Source organism: Oryctolagus cuniculus, chromosome 11, assembly GCF_051225735.1.
Source record: "Oryctolagus cuniculus isolate XC-2025 breed Fujian yellow rabbit chromosome 11, ASM5122573v1, whole genome shotgun sequence".
Lineage (NCBI taxonomy): Eukaryota > Metazoa > Chordata > Mammalia > Lagomorpha > Leporidae > Oryctolagus > Oryctolagus cuniculus.
Window position 1 is genome coordinate 59872228 of NC_142877.1, and position 19720 is coordinate 59891947.

A 19720-nucleotide genomic window follows, 5' to 3' on the forward strand; every position below is an offset into this window, starting at 1 on the left:
TAAGAAATAAAGGACTGCGTCGCAGGTGGGGTCAGCCAAGTTCTTGGGGGGAGCCTGGCTAGAGATAGGGCCACCCAGACCCCAGCAATTTTAGGGGTTGCACTTTGCCACATCCACCCACTGCTCTTTATCTCTCCTAGAGGGGTAGGGGAGATTGAAACAGGTGCTGGACCACCCTGTACCCACAGGCTAGCTGTGGGAAGTCCCAAGTACTCCTGGCTCCTCTCTTCTTCCACCACAGATGGCAGGGAACACACATCTGGACACTTCAAGTTCAGCTGGCGTAGCTTTTACTGTTAAAAGCAGCCTCTTCTGTTCCTGCCAGGTAGAACCCAATCCTCTGGCTTTAGGATTCAAGAAAGGTCCAAGTCCTCCACCTCTGAAGGGCTTCTGGAACCTTTGACAGACGGGTACGAGGCCAGTATCTCAACTTGGCTGTGAACATCACTCACCTTCGCCAGTTCAGCCACAGGGCCAACATGAGTCCTGGAATTCAGGGCTAGAAGGACCCTCAGAGGCCACTTTGTCATTGAGCTCTTATTTTACTGATAGGGACACAGAGGTCCAGAGTTGAGGAGGGAGGTGCTGCTCAGTGAATCACAGACCTAGAGACCCAGCCCCCATCAGAACTGTGAGCAGGGAGGAGGATGGCTCCGAGGGAAGAGTGCAGGGAAGTCAAGTGTCAATGCTAGGGGAAGCCACCCACAACAAATTCCTCCAGCAGTGAGGGGCGCTACTCACCCAGGGCCTCCAACCCCACCCACCCCAGGGAGGCAACAGAGAAACAGTGACTGATGTCCAGTGACAGATTTTTTTTTTTAATATTTAAAAACAAAGCCAACCTCCCCTCGAATAATCCCCCCCAAACAAAAACCAGATTAAATAAAATTTACAGTGAATATACCCAGCAAACATCTGTATGTGCAATTAAATACTGCATCTGTCACTGTGGCACAAACCTCAAACAAACAAGATACAAGTGTTCTAGGGGGCGGGGGAGTCCCAAGTTTTAACTCTGCGGGGCTTGGGGATACAAGATGGGAGAAGTTAGAGAACAGGGAAATCAATTTTGTCTGTCTTAATTCTGTTCATATAAATATATTCATAAAGACTCAAAAAGGAAAGGGAGGCTTGTGATGGTAAGGAAACAGGAGAATAGGGAAGTGTGGGACCCTCCCAATTCTACCTGACCAAAAAATACGAAGAAGTTAATTTCATGGTGGGAGAAGAGGTAAAAAATGATAGAAGAGTATGGGAAGGAGAGGAGCAGAAGGGCCCACCAGGCAACGAGGAGACCGCGGCGGGGGCGGAAGGAGTTCACGCCGGCACACCTGTTCCCAGCGCTGCCCCCGCCGGCTGCGGCTGCAGCCTCTGTGCGCGTGTGTCAGGATTCCTCTGCCCCTCCACCCTGCCCCACCCCTACTGTGCCGGTTCCTTGCCCTTGGTGTCCATTCATTGGGAGCTGGCTCGCTCCAGGATCCTCAGGTCATAGTTCTTTTTGGCCACTCGTAGTTTGAAGCGACTGACGGAGTTATTCAGGCGAAGGGAGGCGTTCTGGGCAGCCAGGGGGCTGGGGAACACGGCCACGATGGTGTACAGAGCGGCAAGGTCCGAGTGGCGGCCATTCTCGGTGGTCCCACCACTGTCCCCGCTGCCCCCGCCAGGCAGCCCCTGAGCATCCTTGAGCCACTGTATCTTGGCACCAGACATGGCGAGCTGAGTGAATAGTTTGTCTGCTTCGGTGCGAGTGATGCCCTCAGGGAGATCTGTCACCTCCAGGACCCGCCCCAGGACTGGAAGGGGAGAAAAGAGCATACGTGTGAGGTGTAAGGTTGAGGAGGACTGAACAGTAATCAGGCAGAGACACGTCCAGCTGACCAGGTCTACGTAAGACATCCTCTAGAAAGTCTGGCCTTTCTTGCTTAGTCCTATCCTCCCCTCCCTACATCAACCCAACTCCCCACTAGCCAGACTCCGATGCGGGCAATGCAGAGGGAAACAAATGAGCCTTTTGCTTCTCCTAGTCCAAGGAGAAGGGCCTGGAGTCCAAATCCTAGTGTACGGATCCCGGGACCTACGTGGCAGCTTTCTCACAGGGTGTCACTGCTATGAAGGAAATGGCTTTGCTCATGTGCTTCCATCGAGTCAACGGGTCACTGTGAGATGTGCCCCACGTGCCCTCCCGCTCAGAGGCTGGACCACAGGGAGCCTTCCTCCTCGCTCAGGAAGCAGTTTCCCTTCCCTTCCTTGCTCCCGAATTTCAGCAAACTCGGGGTGAACTCCTGAGAGACCCTGTGTGCCTAGCATGGGAGGCTGTAGGAGGAGAGATACTCCTCCATATTCCCCCATCAATTTTCTCCCGAACTGGGGTTAAAGCTACCAATACTGTATGTCCCAGGTTAGGGGCAGGACCACTCCAAGACAACTGTTAGCAAGAGGCTCAGCAGCTCCCGTTATCGAGTTATTCCCAAGTCTTACCACAATCGGTCTTTAAGTATCTGGGATGGCTTGGTAAGAGGGACCAAGGTATTTCACTTCTCCAATGTCTGCCTGCTCCTGAGCACAAAGGGTCCCTCTTCCACTGCCCATGCTAACTACACTGGCTTTCCCCATCATCCTGGGATAGTGATGAGGGCTGATGGGATGGGCACCTTCTTCTGGGATTCAGCATCCTGCTACTCACCAACGTCTGTGGTCCCCAGGTCAGTGGAGGCAGATTTGAGTGCTTGTCTCTTGCCTCGGTTTCCATGCTTCAATCCACTTTGTCCCTTCAACATTCAAAAGTTAATTCTCATTCCAAGCAAACAACATTGACTGCCTTGCGTCCCAAGGTCTGTCCGAGAGACTGCGAAGTAACTTCCCACCCAGAGGGCACCAACCCAACAGCCAGCCAGACTGGCGAGGGGGTGGCCACTGGGAAACAAAGAGCCCCTGCTTCTTGATGCGCTGGGAGTGGGGAGAGAGTCAGGGGTGGGGCAAAGCTTCTACTGCCTTGTCCATTCTGTGTTGTCTCCTTTGTCCACCCAGCTGGTTGAAGTAGTGGCTCAGAGACAGGGGCCTGGGTGAGAAAGGGGGTTCTGGTAGCCTTACCTGGTGCACCGTGTAAGTCGACTGGCCATGGAGCAAGGGAGGGCAGATGGACAGATTGTACTGTAATGGCTGGCCCAAGAGAGAGTAGCGCCCATCACCTAGGGATTAAGAGCAGGCGGTTTTCTGGGAGCTTGAGCCTCCTGCTGTGACCTTATGAGACTTCAGGGAGCTTTGGAGATGGAGAGCAATCATTCAGGATACTCTTATCTTTTCCGTGAGGGGAGTACCCAAGTGACTGACTTCAGAGTTGTCTGTCTTCCTAAACCTGATGGCTTAGCTGTACCTTACAGTTAAATGGAGCTTCTTGGTCCCCTCACCCTTGAAGAAGGGCTCTTTCCATTATAGACAGAAGGCCCTATGGAAATGACCAAGGAAGAAGTCTATAGACCCTTGTGTCTTTTATCTTTTATGCACATCCCCCAATCCCCAGGCTCGGGCTTCAGTTCAAGTTTGATTCAGGAAAATGGCAACACAGTGCACTGGACAAGAACACAGACGGGGAGTCAGCCTGCCTAGGTTAAGATCCTGGCTCTGTCTCCAGAAATGTGATTCTGGGTTTGTTTTTCTCACAATAGTGTCCTGGGGAAGGTGAAATGAGTGCAAGACATGTAAAGTACTAATAGCAACGGCACACTGTGTTACACTGGATTGATAAAGATCACATTTCAGAACACTCTGAAGTTCAACTATATTCTCATCTTATTTTTATATTGTTAATCACAGCCCAAGCAGAAAGCAGCTAAGATTAAATGAGCTGTTCAATATCACAAAGCTAATGTGTAGAGAAACTAGAATTTGAATCCGAGTCTTTGAACTCAAATCTAGTGTTCCTTCTTCTGAAACTATACTCATTTTACAAAGCTCCACATTTCCAGTCCTCACATTCAGTACTGATGTTAGGTTAAACTCCTTGGCCTCCCTGTTCTTTCACATGACTTGGGGATAAGTACTAAGTTTGTAAAGCAGGGCTGGAATAAGGTGAACTATGGGCTGCACTAGACGGGCAGGTGTCTTTGCCCTAAAGCAGGTGTTAAGGAAAAGTTGGTTCCCAGAATTGGATTGGCTGGCCTGGTTCCCTGCCTGTTGCTACCCTCTCCATCTCTACACTTGGGAGTGGGATATGAAGGGTAAATTCCACGGCAGCCAGCCCTAAATGAGCCCCCTACCCTGTGCAGGACCTGCAGACCGGGGGAACTGTGTGAGGACAGGCAGAGGACTGAGCCCTGTGCAGACGCTGCTGAGGCTGGTGACAGGCGAGGGAGCTGGAGACTGGGTGGGAGAGGTGACCGGGCTGCTGCTCAGTTGTGTGCTGGCCTGTGGAAGAGAGAAGCGCAATGCACATGAACGTCAGTATCACCCTCTGCATGTTTCTATGGCTTGGCTTAAACTTCACCTCTCTCAGGAAAGAAGCTACTCTTGCTGAACTCTGTCAAAGTCAGATCACTCCTTCAAACTGCCCACCTAGTGGTTAATTAGTTGGTTTTATTATTACTATTATTATTTTAAGATTTATTTATTTATTTAAGAGGTAGAGTTATAGACAGAGAGAGGGAGAAACAGAGGGAAAGGTCTTCCATCCACTGGTTCACACTGCAATGGCTGGAGCTGAGCTGATCCAAAGCCTACATCCAGGAGCCTCTTCCAGGTATCCCACGTGGGTGCAGAGGCCCAAGCATTTGGGCCATCCTATCCTCCCTTGCTTTCCCAGGCCACAGCAGAGAGCTGGATCAGAAGAGGGGCAGCTGGGACTGGAACTGATGCTCCTATGGGATTCTGGTGCCACAGGCAGAGGCTTAGCCCACTGTGCCACAGTGCTGGTCCCTGGTGTCATTATTTTTTAAAAGATTTATTTATTAGGGGGGAGAGAGAGAGAGAGAGACAGACAGACAGACAGACACCTTCCATCTGCTGGTTTATTCCCCAAATGGCCGCCACAGCCAAGCCTGGGCCAGGCCAAAGCCAGGAATCTGTAATTCCACTCATGTCTCCACGTGGGTGGCAGGGACCCAAGCACTTGGGCCATCTTCCATTGCTTTCCCAGTTGCCTTAGCAGTGAGATGGATCAGAAGTGGAGCAGCCAGGACTTGAACCGGCGCTCATCCAGATGCTGGCATCGGAACTGGCAGCTTAACCTGCTGCACCACAATGCCAGCCCCTTATTTCCCACTTTGACATACCATTTTAGGCTTTCTCCAAGTACTTTCAATAGTGTGTTCATCTGCCACCTTAGATATGAAGTTCCTTAAAACAGGATGCTCTCCTCGGTTTCTTTGTTTCTTCCCCCAAAATACTCATGTAAAAGAAGCTGTACATTCAATGACAAAAGCTGTCCCCTGGGAATAATCCAGTCACCTCATTGCCAAGGCAAGGCTGGGTTGTGGGACTCACCTGGGGGCTACTGTCAGGATTGTACAGGTCTCCAGGCTTCTGACCGCGCTGGTCCATGCTATAATATTTACAGTGATTCCACTGGACCATGGATGGGTTCTGAGGGGCCTGGGGTCCATTAGGGACATTCAGCTGCATGACCACCACACCAGGTCCAGAAGGTGACACTCCTGAGTGGCAGGGAGAAAGCAGTTGGTGGTGAATTCAAACTGTATTTTTGGTGTTCCAGTTAGCCTTAGGTGGAAAAACCAGTAAGCAAATCCATCCTCTAGCTTCAGCACAATTCTAACTGTGTCCTGCCAGGAATCCAAGATGGTTGCTGACTTGGCATCTGACTCTCTCTCCCCAAAACTGTAGAAGTTTGAGCGAAAGGGAAAGGAGCCCCCAATGCCAATGCTCTCTTGGCCTTCACCTGGTGAGGGGCAGTCTGATAGGCTTGGCAGAAAACAACTCCACTTGGTCAAAGCTAGGTATTACGAAACATCCAGGTCAGGTTGCACAAATGCCTGGGCAGGGTACAGGTCCCAGTCCGGGGTGTGGGCCAGAGCTCCAGACACGTGCAAGCTTTTCTGGTTGTCCTGGAGAGGATAAATGCACATAGCTTCCCTATGTATCTTACCAGGGAGATACTTCTGGGCTGAAGAGGTAGGAAACATTTTAGCAGAGGGCATGGACACTTGCGTCACTTATGTCAGGTAATGACAGATGACTCAAGATGTTATTAGGGGAGGTAGCAGGAAGTAAAGTAGGTATATTCAGCAAACACTTAATGAACATTTACTACGTACAACAAACAAGCCTGGTCTCTGCCCTCAGAGATAGCACACTCTACTTACTATGGGGTTATCCACTAGAAGTAATTGGTATCTGAGCCTAAAGCTCATTCTGGGGAGAGGCTTGGACTTGATCCTGAGGGTGCAGGGAGTAGGACTTGTGCTTCAGAGAGCTGCTCCAAGAGTTCAGATGTAGGGCAGTTGAAGGGAGGGAGAGACTAGTCACAGAAAGACCATTTAGGATGCTCTGGAAACTCAGTAAGGAAGTTCTGAATGAGGGCAACGCCAGCAGGAACAGAGTGGGCGCGTAGAGCCTCTGAGGGTTACACCAACAGGTTTAGGTGACTGACTGGATACGACCCTGAGATTCTAGCCCCGGCAACTACGGAGGTCTCGTCCAGTCCCAGGGTCGGGCAGTCAGATGGACAGTCCCTGCTGGGAGGGTGGGCGGGAGCTCTGCTTCCCCACAGGGCACTATTCAGCATGAGGGCTTGCTCTTGACCTCCCAGGCTCTTTTGTTGAGGCTGCCTGTGTGTGCAGTAGTGGAGAAATGGGAGCTGGGGTTGCCTGCTGCAGTGCTGCTGTTGTCACGGTGCGACGCTCTGGGGCTGCCACTGCTGCCACCATCACACTTCTCCTGTACCGGGAAATGGTGCAGCCTTGGCCCTGGGCATCAGCCGTGCTGGAAAGTGAGTGTGACTGCTTTCCTGAGGTAGTACCCGTCAAAGGAGAGGAAAAGAAATGGCAGGAGGTCTGAGAGAGCAGCTCAGGAGAGACAGCATCAGTTATATCCTATCCCCTAGAGAGTCCGTGCCCCTACCCTCCAGGGTTTAGTCAGTCACAGAACACACACATTCAGAACAACAGCTTACACTACCCCTTCCCCTCCAAGGGCACAGGGGACTCGTTCAGTATGGCTGCACGGCTGTGCAATGTCATACACTCACCAACTCCCCTGACTGGAGTGGCTCTGGGCATTCTATTTCCCCATCCTAAGAGCTCCACCCATTCCAACACTGTCTACCAACAAAACTGCAATTGGCTTTACTGAAACACCCCAGTGCTACCTGAGGGGCCAACGCAAAAAAAAATAATCAAGTCTACAGCTTTTCTAGAAGGCAGCTCATAATCTGAGCCTGATGCCCTGGGCCAGGAAAGGAGGGGGAAGTGGGAGTGTGTGTGTGGGTGAGCATAAATAAGCAAGGTGGTAGATGCTCTAACTCCAACATGTAGCCATAAGGAGCAATTAAGGGGCTTGAGGACAACACCTTCCTATTATTTCTCTGATCCCAACAAAAACAAAGCCAGGGCTCTTAGCGCAGCCCATTCCAAGCTCCTCCCTACACTTGGTCCTCCCCCGCTGGCCTGGAGCATTGTTCTTTCACTCAGCTGAGGACACAGCACTACTTGCTCCTTGGCTGATGAGCTGATTTTTATGCTTCTCTTCCTCAAGCCAAAAGCAGGTGGCATCCGTTAGCAGCAGAACTGTCGCTACTTCTTAATGGACATGGCAATAAAAAAAAACCACTGCCCGGTGACAGCACTTCCATATAATCAGGTTGGGGGAAGGAGCTTGGTTGAGAGCAGGTGGGAAGGGGGAGAAAGGGGTTGAATAAGGAAATCAATTTCAGCCTGAAAGCTCTGAAAGGAGAGGGGACGTGTGAATGGCTTTTTAAGTGGCATCATTAAACCTGGGCAGAAAGGTCGATTGGGCAGAGCAAATCGCATAAATACAAACAGATGACATTTATGTCTGGCACAACTGTTTGCTGTTTAGATCTTTTTTTTTAATCACTGAGGTAGAAGACTGACAAGTCTTCTTCCTTACCACAAGGGACCAAATATATGGAAAGGAATGTCCAGAGGAATAAAATCCATAGCCACCTTTCCCAAATTCCAGGACAAAAACCAATCATACTTTGGTCCTTTGATAGGGGCGAGGGGTATCTTCAGGAAGCGGGAGAGAAAATAATAGTTTCAGCTTTGGAAACTTCCCCTCAGCTCAACAATGAGCCGGTAAGAACGTGAGAGGCTATTTCTGTTGTCTCTCCCTCCGTTTCCACTGCTGTGTCACTGGGAGCTGGGAGCCTGTGTACAGGTGTCACTGCCATTCCATCTGTGTACATCTTCCCCAGACAAGCAGCTCTGTGGAAACCCCCAGGGACCTGCAAGCCATCATTTTAGTGGGAAGAAGTGTTTCCTGGGGTTACAGCTATGTCTAATATTATAGTAGAGGAATTAAGATCCAGGCCTGGGGGTGGCCTGGGCAACTACAAAAATGTATTAATAAACCAGAACAGTTGTTCCAGAAACAGCCAATCCTAATCCCTGCCTTTATTTTTGGAAAAGTGACCATGTTGCTACATGAGAGGAGGCCAGGTGACTGTCCTCTGAAAGTGACAGAGTGGCCCTCACGGGCTATGTCTGCTGCCTCTCTGCCCACGAAGGGTAAACTGGAGAGGGAGACAAGAGAAGCAAGTGCTCCTCTTCTCCCCCTTCTCCTCTGGTTTCCCTGAGCAGGGGCTCAAGACTTCTACAAGAAACTCTTTGGGGAATATGGTTTCTTAGATCATGTGGGTAGAGCAGAGGGTCCTATCATCTGGGAAAAGTATGTGGGGCCTGTTAGAAGCCTAGGCTCGACTGGGGTAGCCAGGAAGAAAGGAGACACAGCTGAGAAAATTTCAGAGCAGCAAGTGAAACAAATGATGAAGAGCATTTCCCTATTTCCTTTGATGTGGGAAGCTTAGGTTATCTCTTTCTTCCAGCACCTCCAGTGTTGTCAATTTTCAGAACAACAGTTGTTTCAGTTTACTTAACCCAGAACCAGGATGAGTAGGGAATGAAAACTTCTTTTCACGTGGTTTGATTTTGATTCCAAAACCCGATATTTGAAGATTAACAGATATAAGCAGAGCCCAAGAGATATACTGACATACAATACAGGATACACACAAAAATGCACACACAAGCATATCACACGCACACTCACACACACACTTATTTAATGAACTGGAGAGAAAATGCCCTGCGGTACCAAGCACCACCACAGGCTACAGTAGTTCTTGGAGCTGGCTTCTGTAATTTCCATACCCCACTGGGAATTTCAAGGCCAAGTGCCCCTGGCGGACACTAGCAGAAACAACTAGAGAGACCACTGATTCAATAGAGGGTCAGAACTGATGAATGTAAAATCTCAGCCTATGGAAGATCCTTGTTTAGCCTGATAAAGGTAGACGTTCCTCCTTAAAGGTAGGAACTAATCATATCTTATCAGCAAGATTAATTCTGGAATCCCCTCCATAGCATCTAACACACAGTGAGAGTGCCAAAAATCTTAAGTGAAAAATATTCCACTTCTAAATAGGGAAAACTGGCAAAGTGCCTTCCTTTCACCAGAAGAGGGCACTCTGACATTCCCACAACAAAGTGGAATGGGGCTGGTTGGAGGCTAGGTTAACATTTCCTCCCCTCCAGAACCCCTGAAGTTTCTTTTTCTTTTCTTATAAAAGATTTATTTAATTTGAAAAGCAGAGTAAAAGAGACAAGGAGACACACAGACACACAGAAAGATCTTCCATCCGCTGGTTCACCCCCAAAATGGCTGCAATGGTCAGAGCTAGGCCAGACCGAAGCCAGGAGCCAGAAGGTTCTTTCAGGTTTCCCACATGGGTGCAGGGGTCCAAGCACTTGGGCCATCTTCTGCTGCTTTCCCAGGCACATTAGCAGGGAACCGGATCAAGTCCCGCCTGGAGCAGCCGGGACTTGAACCAGCGCCTATATGGGATGCCGGTGTTGCACTCGCTATGCCACAGCGCAGGCCTTGCCCTAACGTTTTTCTGACTGCAGTGCAATATTGTGTCAGGGGCAGGTAAAATGGCATCAAGCAAGGGCAGCTATGCCTGCTGTGCTGGAGGAGTTCTGGGCAGAGGCAGACAGCGAGAGGTTGCGTGGCATCAACCTATTCACCGGGAAAAGCGGGCCCTCTGAAGAGGGCTTTTAGCTGTTTAACATGATGTCCTTTATTTCTCAATGGCAAGAAAGGAACACAGTACAAAAGCCTGTTGAAAATGCGTTACTGAGGATTCAGAATGTCCAAAGACTCAAGTTTCAGGACTGTGACTTTGGGCAAGTCATATAATTTTATTAAATCTTAAATTCCCTCCTCTCAAAGTTGTGATGAGAATTAAAATGTCAATATGTATATAAGCACACACTAAAAACTGTTGAACAAACCTATGACTTAAAAAGCATTTTGTCAACTTCTCTGACACAGCCAACAGAAAGAAAATCTGTCTATAGGAAGAATGAATGCAGAAAACAGATGCAAGTATTTCATAACTTAAAGGCATGTGAGTGCAATGCTGGATTTAGAAAAAGAAAAGGACAAGAAAACACGGAACTCAACCAAAGAAGTGGCTTCCCAGGGACAGGACACCCAACCTTACCTCTTGAGAGGTCGACTTCAGGACCCCTGGGAAACAGCAGCCAGGACTTTATGATGGGACACAGTAGGGACAGAACCGTCTTTGAGCTCTTTCTGTCCTTTCCACTCTCAATACAAACCCTTCAGCAGTGTTTGCTCCTGCCAGCACCCCAGACCCTGCCCCTTTGCCCTCTTACCTGAGTACTGCTGTGGCATCTGTGGTGGGCTGCAGGGAGAGGGAGACGGAGGCATCTGGTACTGCTCAGACCCTGGAGGGTGCAGAAACCCCACAGAAGGGCTGGGGAGATGGAGGAGAGAGGAGTGGTGAAGCAGTAGAGGGAGGAGCACAGCTCCCGGCAAACAGCTGCTGCTGCCTGGGCCTCCCCCATGGGAAGCAGAGGCAGCTCCAAGCCATTCCCAGATCAATTTGCCATGCAATTTCTAAAATCACTCATCAGTTCAAAGTTAATTATATATATTTGTACTTGATCATCTTTCAATTAGGAAACTGCTAATCAGTGCTACAGATGAAATGTTAGTGACACATGCTCTTCCCCACAGCGTGCAAACACCAGACACATATATGTGTGCACACACATGTAAATACACACAGAAACAGACACACCGACACACAGAGTGCCAGAAACATGGTGCCACAGAGATGGGTATAAAAGAACTAAGAAGATTTATGACTTTGGATACACATATAATGCAAAACACAGAAGATTCACAGAGAAACAGGAGGAACAAAAATCCCACAAGATGCCAACAACATGGAGACGTACACATAAAAAGAGAGGAACATACATACTGGGAAAAAGACACATACATCCTGGATTTGGGTTCTAGCTCCAGTTCTCCTAACTAGCTGTGTGACTTTGAGTAAGTTTCTTTCTCTTCCTTTTGATTTTTGTAAAACTTTTTTATTTCTTTGAAACAGAATGACAGGACAGAGCGAGCAAGAGACAGTGCTATCTTCCACCCTTTGGCTCACTCCTCAAATGCCCCTACCAGCTGGGACTGGGCCAGGCTGAAGCCAGGAGCTGGGAACTGCACCTGGATCTCCCCACGGTGGCAGGAACCCACATACTCAGGTCATCCTCCCCCACCTCGCAGATGCATTAACAGGAAGCTGGAATTAGAAGCAGAGGCGGAACTTGATCCTAGACATTCCAAGACTGGATGTGGGCGTCCCAACCTGAGGCACCACAACGCCTGCCCCTGGGTAAGTTTCTTAACATTCCTAGCTGAAATTTCTTTATTTAAAAAACAAGGGAAGGGGCTGGTGTTTTGGAGTAGCGGGTTAAGCCGCCGCCTGTAACACTCGCATACCATATCGGAGTGCTGATTTGAGTCTGCTCTGGATCCAGCTTCCTGCTAATTATATGCTGAGAAGGCAGTGGAAGATGGCCCAAGTATTTGGGCCCCTGCCACCCACATGGGAGACCAGGATGGAGTTTCTGGCTCCTGGCTTTGGCCTGACCCAGCCCTGGCCATTGTGGGCACTCGGGGAGTAAATCAACAGATGGAAGATCTCTCCCATCTCTCTCAGTTGCTCTGATTCTCAAATAAATAAATAAATAAATAAATCTTAAGAGAGAGCGAGAGATGAAACAAAGGGAATTAACTGGATTTTTCTAATTAGCTATGACCTATACCCAGCTCACTCACTCTCTCTATATAAACGGATATACAGAAACAGACACACAGTTTCACCAATAGATATAGATGTTCACAGTGAACTTTACATATATCCAGATTGCTTCTCTTGATGATAAGCAGTCTCTATCCCATAGCTCTAGTCCCACTGATGGGAAAAAATGGGGACCACTCTAAAGCGTCTGTCTCTCAAAAAGGATTTTTTTCCTGCAGATAAGCTTTTATGCAAATGTGAAATCAATGTGAAGAAAAGGAGAATGAACTCCCTCATATTCTATCTGCAGGGGGTACCACTGAGATCTTTACCCCTGTCTGTCTGAGGCCAGTGGAGACAAAACCATGGAGCACAGTTGCTGAAGGTCTACGGGAGGCACCCTGGCTCTGCGGTCCTCACCTCGTACCGTTCTGCTGAGCTGGTGGAATCATGCTGTAGTACACCGGTACACCCCCTGCTGGGAGGCCGCCTTGCACAGACTGACTCGCAGGGACCAGCATAGGTTGCTGGAAAGGTGGCTGGACCACATTTTGTGAGTCATTACCCACTGGGACCTGGGTGGAGAAGAGAATGACTACTCACACTCCCATAGAGCTCATTCAGAGCACAGCCTAGCATCACGAGACCAGGGCACTACAACTTTCATCCCTGCTTAGAGCTTCATCCTGTTCTTCCCATCTGCCTAAAGGAAATGCTAACAGAGCTACCTCCACTTTCCTCTCCCTGGACATCCGACACAGGGAAAGGGGCCTGACTTCTAAAGGAAATCAGGATATATAAGCAACAACCATTTACAAACTTTTCTCAGGCTCTCTAGGCTTTCTCTCAGAAGAAAAATAAAAAACCTAACAATTCTAGGAGGAAATGGACACTATTTTAGCATTGGAGTTTTAAGTCTGGATGATCCCAGGAGGCTGTCTGTTCCCTCATCCCAAGAGTTGGTGATATTTCCCAAAGCAGAAGGCACCCACTTGGTAAGAAGGCAGTGGAGTGTACTGAACCACTAGGCCTTGCATCTGGCCCCCCATGCTGCTCCTCTGGTTGCTGAGTAGGGCCTGGTTTTGGGGCTGCTGGACCCCAATCATGCCTTGGTAAGCCGCCTGCTGCTGGTTAGGCATCATAGGCTGTAAACCTAGGGACGGGCAAGACAGAGACAACATTAGTATGAAAGTGGAGAAGGCATCCCTCTCTTCCTTCCATCCTATTTTACCTTTCCTTTTCTTGTGTCCCCCTCCTTAGGACTCCAATCATTCATGCCTTTTTTTTTTTTTTTTTAATAGGAAGGTTATTCTTCCCTCTTTCCCATTCTCTGCCTTCTCTTTACTCACTGCCTTTTTATGCCAGAAGTTTTCCTTACCAGGCTGCTGGGATGGCTGAGGCAGCTGCTGACCACGCTGGGGGCTGTAGGCCACCGGGTGAGAGAGAGGTCGATATTGCTGGTTCGAGTTAGGATACTGTCCAGGGGGGTAGTAAGAAACCTGGATCTGTGGTAGAAGAAAACAGGTAGGTGAGAGGTTTTTCAACTTCAGCTCCAACATCTGCAAATTACTAAATGTGTGAGTTGATGGCTAGAAATCTACAAATGGAGATATTTTATGGTATGATTAGTATACAAGTTTACAATAAAACAGGAAGCCTTGTGCTACACAGAAAGAAGACTTTCTGTCTGGAACACAACTCCCCGGCACAAAGCAGGGAGGGGCATCCACTTTGAGCTACTTCAACTAGAGGAAGGCAGGAGGATCATAAAGCTGCTCACCTGCTGAGGGGGCTGCATGTAGCCCTGGGGCGGCAGGACTTGCTGAGTAGGTGGTACATGGCTAGAAGTGGAATAGTTGGAAGTGGGGAGGGGCTGTCCTGTGGAAGCCATGATGAAGCTAGTCTGCTGGGGGTGCTGGGAGAGAAGTGGAGGCTGGAACAGAGCTGAAGAGGGCTCAGCTGCTTCAGTAGAACCTTGGCGGCTGAGGCTCATTTGTCCAAAGGGGTTGCTGAGGTCATCTGCCTGTGGAGAGAGAGGAAGGCTCAAGGATGAAGTTGTATCAAGCTTCATGTTTTTGGCTTCAACACAGAAAGACTGACAGACATAGCAATGCTCTCTACAGCCTTCTTTACACCAAATTGGGACAGTCCTGCCTCTGTTTTGAGAGGTGTGTTTTAGCCCTAAGCCTCTGTCATGTGGTGTTTTTAACTGCTATGACTTGAACAGCTGTTTGAAATCCAAATCCAGAGCCAGTCTCCCTAACACATATGAGGTAAAAATGGCCACTCTGATAATCATTATCAGGGTTAGTCCCAGGAAAATGGGGAGCTATGACCCAACTTCTATGTATAGAAAAACAACAGGACAAACTAGTAGGTCTTTCTATTCCCTGTCTCCTTCATGCCTCCAACCATAAAAAGGGCCGTAAATCCTGCTTTTAAAAAAAAGGACTTGGATGACACCTTGAATAGACCCAGAGAGGCAGGGCCTGGGTTCCTCCACAGCTCTGTCCACGTGGTGGAAGGACTGGAGGGCACCCTCTCCTGCTGCTTCCCTCCTCACTCCTTCTCAAGGTCATTTCCACTTTTGTTCTTGACATTAGCCTAGAGTTCTCCTGCCCTTCAGAAACCACTTCCAATTCTCACCTCCGGAAGGAGGCCAGGGTGAGCAGCTGAGCTGGAGGGGGAGAGTGATTACCTTTTCTTCCAGCCTCTTCCCTAAGCAGCAAGGGCGACAGTGCTCCACTTCTCACTTGCATGGGGACAGTTAGAATTTGTCAGCTTCCTCTTTCCTTTTGCTCCCTGATCAGGGACACACACACACACACATACACACACGCACATGCACATGCACAAATTCTTTTACAAAACAAACTAGTAGAAACCAGAAGATAATGCTTTCCTGTAGTTTCACAGAATTTTCAGGAATTTGATCCTCAGGTTAGTTGTTTTGCCACTTTATTGGTCAGGAACAGATAACAAAAAAACTAGATTGCAGATTATTTTGAGGTCCCTATTCCAGGACTTTTCAGAATGCAGACAAGAGGTAGGAGGAAAGAGGAGATGTTTGTGAAAAAGCAGAGAGATCATTCATACAAAGCAAAGTCACCAAGGCTTCGACAACCATGATGGGAGTTACCAATTACATGGCAAATCCTATCTCCAAAGGTTGCATAATCAGGGTACAAACAATTTAATCATGTGCTATACAGGGAAAAGGGATCTTTAAAATACAAATGACATGGTAAGACAGGTAAGGTTTTAAGGTTTTACCAGTGGTAGTACCACAGGAGTCTGTAGTTGTGCTTTTATCTTTAAAGGAAATTACAGGCAATCCTTCTGTATTTAAAAAATAAAACAAACCAAACATAAAAACCCTGGTGTCCTGGCTGGCACCAAGGCTCCCTTGGCTAATCCTCTGCCTGCGGCGCCAGCACACCGGGTTCTAGTCCTGGTTGGAGCGCCGGATTCTGTCCCGGTTGCCCCTCTTCCAGGCCAGCTCTCTGCTGTGGCCCGGGAGTGCAGTGGAGGATGGCCCAGGTGCTTGGGCCCTGCACCCGCATGGCAGACCAGGAGGAAGCATCTAGCTCCAGGCTTCAGATCGGCGCAGCGCACCAGCTGCAGCGCGCCAGCCATAGTGGCCATTTGGGGGGTGAACCAACAGAAAAGGAAGACCTTTCTCTTTGTCTCTCTCTCTCTAACTCTGCCTGTCCAAAAAAAAAAAAAATCACAAAACCCAAAAAACTGGCGTCCTCAGACACGTCCAGGGAGCAAATCAGATGAAGGATGTTCTTGGTGGAAAGATGAAGAGACGAGGTTAGACCAACACCCGATTCCATTCCCCTCCTGAAATTCAGGAGAACTCGGTATTCCTGTGTCTTACACAGACACATCTTTTGATGTGCTGTGATGAGGTCATTACAATAGGGTATGGTTCAGCCTGGTCTAGTCCCTCAAGAAGCAGCAACTTTCAGTATGGCCCTCCAAAAGCACAACACGCGTGCAAGGCCATCACAGCTTGATCCAGACACACCCACAGATACAGGCCACACATGGACAAGACGAAAAGGGGGAATGGAGTTTATACCATGTTGTACTGCTGGGGCGGAGAGACTGGCAGAAGGACTTGGGGACAGGAGCTTGGAGAGAACTGAACAGGCTGCGGAGAGGGCTGCAGAGCCGGGACTGGCTGTGGACAGCAGAGGCATGTGGAAAGGGAAGAGAAAAGGAAGGTACAAGGAGAGGCAGGGGAGTGGGGAGGGAGGGAAAGGGAAAGAACAACAAAGTTAATCATAAAAGAAATTCCACGTGAAGAGCAAGGCTGCTGAGCTGACTGGCAAGCAAGCCCAAGACGGCTTGTGGCTTTCCCATCTCTTTGACAAATAGGCAACGTCTCCTATGAGCAGAGAGCGTCTGTACTCCCCGTCCCATTAGCCATTCACAACTCTGCAGCTGTTGTGAGCAATCTGAGGACTCTTAGGGCCAGGGCCCGCTGTCTGATTCAAACAAAGCTTTTTCCTAAAGCATTTTCTTTGAACACACGCTGCCTGGGGAGCTGGATCATAACCCTCCTTGAATGCCCACTTGAGAATGCATTGCTCTCTGCACCACTGTACTGCCTCTGCAGGAGGGGTCACCCAAGGTCTGGCTCAGCTGTGCTCCTGATTTCACACCGCGGCTCTCCTGGAGCAAGTGCTCATTCCCCGGGACTGTCTCCCTCCCGAGGGCAGAGCTGGAAAATACATCCAGTTCACGCTTGGCCGCTTCAGGCTACTCCTTCCTGCTCCTTGATGGCTCAGTGCTCCTCCAGGCTGTGAGGCCAGTATGAAAAGTGCCCCCACAAGCACACAGGGAGAATGTAGGAATAAAATAGAAACAGCCTCGCTTTCATGTGTGTCCCTTTGCTCCCTCTTCTCTAGCCTCAAGCCGGAGGATTTATTAGGAACATGGAGTGTCCTAAACCAACTAATGGGTAGTTCTCTTTCTCTCCTTTCTCCCCCTTCCGCCCTTTTGATCTCCCCTCCCCATCAGTTCTCCAGTCACAGCCCCTGGTAACAGGAGGGATGGGAGGACAGTTGAAGGGGTCGGGGATGGGGACCAAAAACATTATCTCAAAACATGCATTCTCTCATTACAGCCTTGCAAAAATCCTACTGGGAGATCTAACTTGTATTAGCAATTAAGAAAGTAAGGCTCAGACAAATTAAATCATTCAACTAGGCTCACACACCTGAAGTGACCAAGCTGGGATGAGCCTGGTTCTGCCTGACATGTGTTCTTTCTACTGCATTCTAGCACTGGGGAAGAGGGAAAGAAGTCCCAGAAGCTATCCACATCCCACCCCCAGGCTCCTCCTCCACATGTCGAGCATGGCAGGGCAGCAACAACCTCTCCCACCTCGCATCCCTGAGGAGGCTCTTTCACGATGGTTTGGGAGACTGGGGGTACAGGAAGTAGAAGACTCAGCAGAGGACTTGATATCTGGATTATATAAGTCACTTGGCTAAGAAAAGTTTATTGAGAATTCATGGTAAGATGTGAAGAGACACTGTGGTAGCTGAAGAATGAACTCAGCTCTACTGTGCACCCATCTGCCTTAAGCCAATGGTGTTCCAACTGTCACTGCCTGCCAGGTGGCTCGGCGTTGGCTACTAACGCTGGTGGCCATTTTGTACCCATTTTCTATCATCCTAATCTTTGTTCTCTTGTGAGAGATTGATCAGGTTCAGGCCTTACACCAGGGTGAGGGTTAGAGGGAGGGGAGAGAACAGCAAAATGTAAAACACTTCTGCCATGGTGGATGTTTGGCCTAGTGGTTAGGATGTTGGTTAGATACCCACATAAGCATGGGTTCGATTCCTGACTCTGGCTCCAGCTTTCTGTCAATGCAGACCCTGGGAGGCAGTAGTAGCAGCTTAAGTAATTGGGTTTTTGCCACCTATGTGGGAAATCTGGATTGTGTTCCTGGTTCCCAGATTTTTTTCCCAAGATTTATTTTTATGTATTTCAAAGGCAGAGTTACAGAGAGAAAGATATATATTGTTTTTGGGTTTTATTTTAGTTTTTCTTCTCCCTTCCTCCCTCCCTCCCTGTCTCTCTCTCAGGCAGATGGACAGTTCCCATCCACTGGTTCACTCCCCAGATATCCACAGTAGAGGGGGAGGGGGAGGGGGAGGGAACTCCTATCACTGGTTCACTCCCCAAATGGCTGCAAGAGCTGGGGCTGAGCCAGGCCAAAGACAGGAGCTAAGAGCTTTATTCAGGTCTCCCATGTGATACAGTGATCAGAAGTGAAACAGGGGCCGGTGCTGTGGTGTAGCGGGTAAAGCCACTGCCTGCGGTGCCAGCATCCCATATGGGCCCCAGTTCAAGTCCCGGCTGTTCCACTTCCGATCCAGCTCTTTGCTATGGTCTGGGAAAGCAGTGGAGGATGGCCCAAGTCCTTGGGCCCCTGCACCTGTGTGGGAGACCTGGAAGAGGCTTCTGGCTCCTGGCTTCGGATCGGCTCAGCTCTGGCTGTTGTGGCTATCTGGGGAGTGAACCAGCGGATGGAAGATATTTCTCTCTCTGCCTCTCCTTCTCTCTGTGTGTGACTCTGACTTTCAAATAAATAAATAAATAAATCTTTGATAGAAAAAAAAAAAAAGAAGTGAAACAGCTAGGACTCAAATCAGAACCCATATGGGATGCTGGCATAGCAGGTAGTGGCTTGACCCATTGCACCACAACACTGGCCCCTCCTAGTTCCCAGCTTTGGCCAGGCCCAATTCCAATCACTGTGGACATTTGGGGAGTAAACCAGTAGGTGGGAGCTGTCTGTCTGCCTGAGAGAGAGAGAAGGAGAGGGAGGGAGAAGAAAAACTAAACTAAAACCCCACAACAACACTGCCTATGTTCCTCACACTGTGAATTCTAAATAAAGATTGGAGAGAGAACACATGATACTTCTCTTTTAGTCTCTCCTAACTAGGAAAGGGCAGTGGTAAAGGTAGGGGTCTCAGTGCTGTGTTTTAGTTATTCTGCTGCTACCCTTAGCTATAATTTTCTTCTTTCAGAGCTCAAATTCCAAAGCCAGGGAACCTTTGAGAAGCCATGGGGAAAGACTGACCCTGAGGGATACGGCTGCCACCTACTGGTGAGTTCTGGGCTCGAACACTGGTTCTTGGATGCCCGACACCAGCAGAGGGGCTCAGAGAGCTTCTTTTTAAGAGGCCTACTCCAGGGGCCTGCATTATGGTGTAGTGGGTAAAGCCACAACCTGTGATGCTGGCATCCCATATGGGAATGTGTTTGGGCCCCTGCCACTACTGTGGCCATACTGAGAGTGAACCTGTGGATGGAAGATCCCTCTCTTTCCCTCTCTCTGTAACTCTTTCAAATAAATCTTAAAAAAAAAATTGTCTACTCCATTTT

At 49.0% G+C, this 19720-nt stretch overlaps 1 protein-coding gene across 50 annotated transcripts in view; it reads right to left on the minus strand.

Annotated features, from left to right (window-relative positions):
* Positions 1-797: 797 nt before the first annotated feature.
* The window catches only part of R3HDM2 (R3H domain containing 2), a 176089-nt gene continuing 157166 nt past the window's right edge, over positions 798-19720 (minus strand). For 34 of the 50 annotated variants that reach the window (XM_070052484.2, XM_070052475.2, XM_089308577.1 and 31 more), the window contains 11 exons: positions 16395-16496; positions 14088-14330; positions 13686-13812; positions 13300-13460; positions 12728-12882; positions 10872-10972; positions 5479-5648; positions 4257-4404; positions 3091-3188; positions 2684-2768; positions 798-1793 (listed from right to left, as the gene is read on the minus strand). In XM_070052484.2, coding sequence (XP_069908585.1) covers positions 1453-1793; positions 2684-2768; positions 3091-3188; positions 4257-4404; positions 5479-5648; positions 10872-10972; positions 12728-12882; positions 13300-13460; positions 13686-13812; positions 14088-14330; positions 16395-16496 — 1731 coding nt within the window. In that variant the 3' untranslated portion in view covers positions 798-1452. The remainder of the gene's footprint in view (positions 1794-2683; positions 2769-3090; positions 3189-4256; positions 4405-5478; positions 5649-10871; positions 10973-12727; positions 12883-13299; positions 13461-13685; positions 13813-14087; positions 14331-16394; positions 16497-19720) is intronic. The other 16 variants (XM_070052495.2, XM_070052491.2, XM_070052485.2 and 13 more) reach the window with 1 other exon arrangement.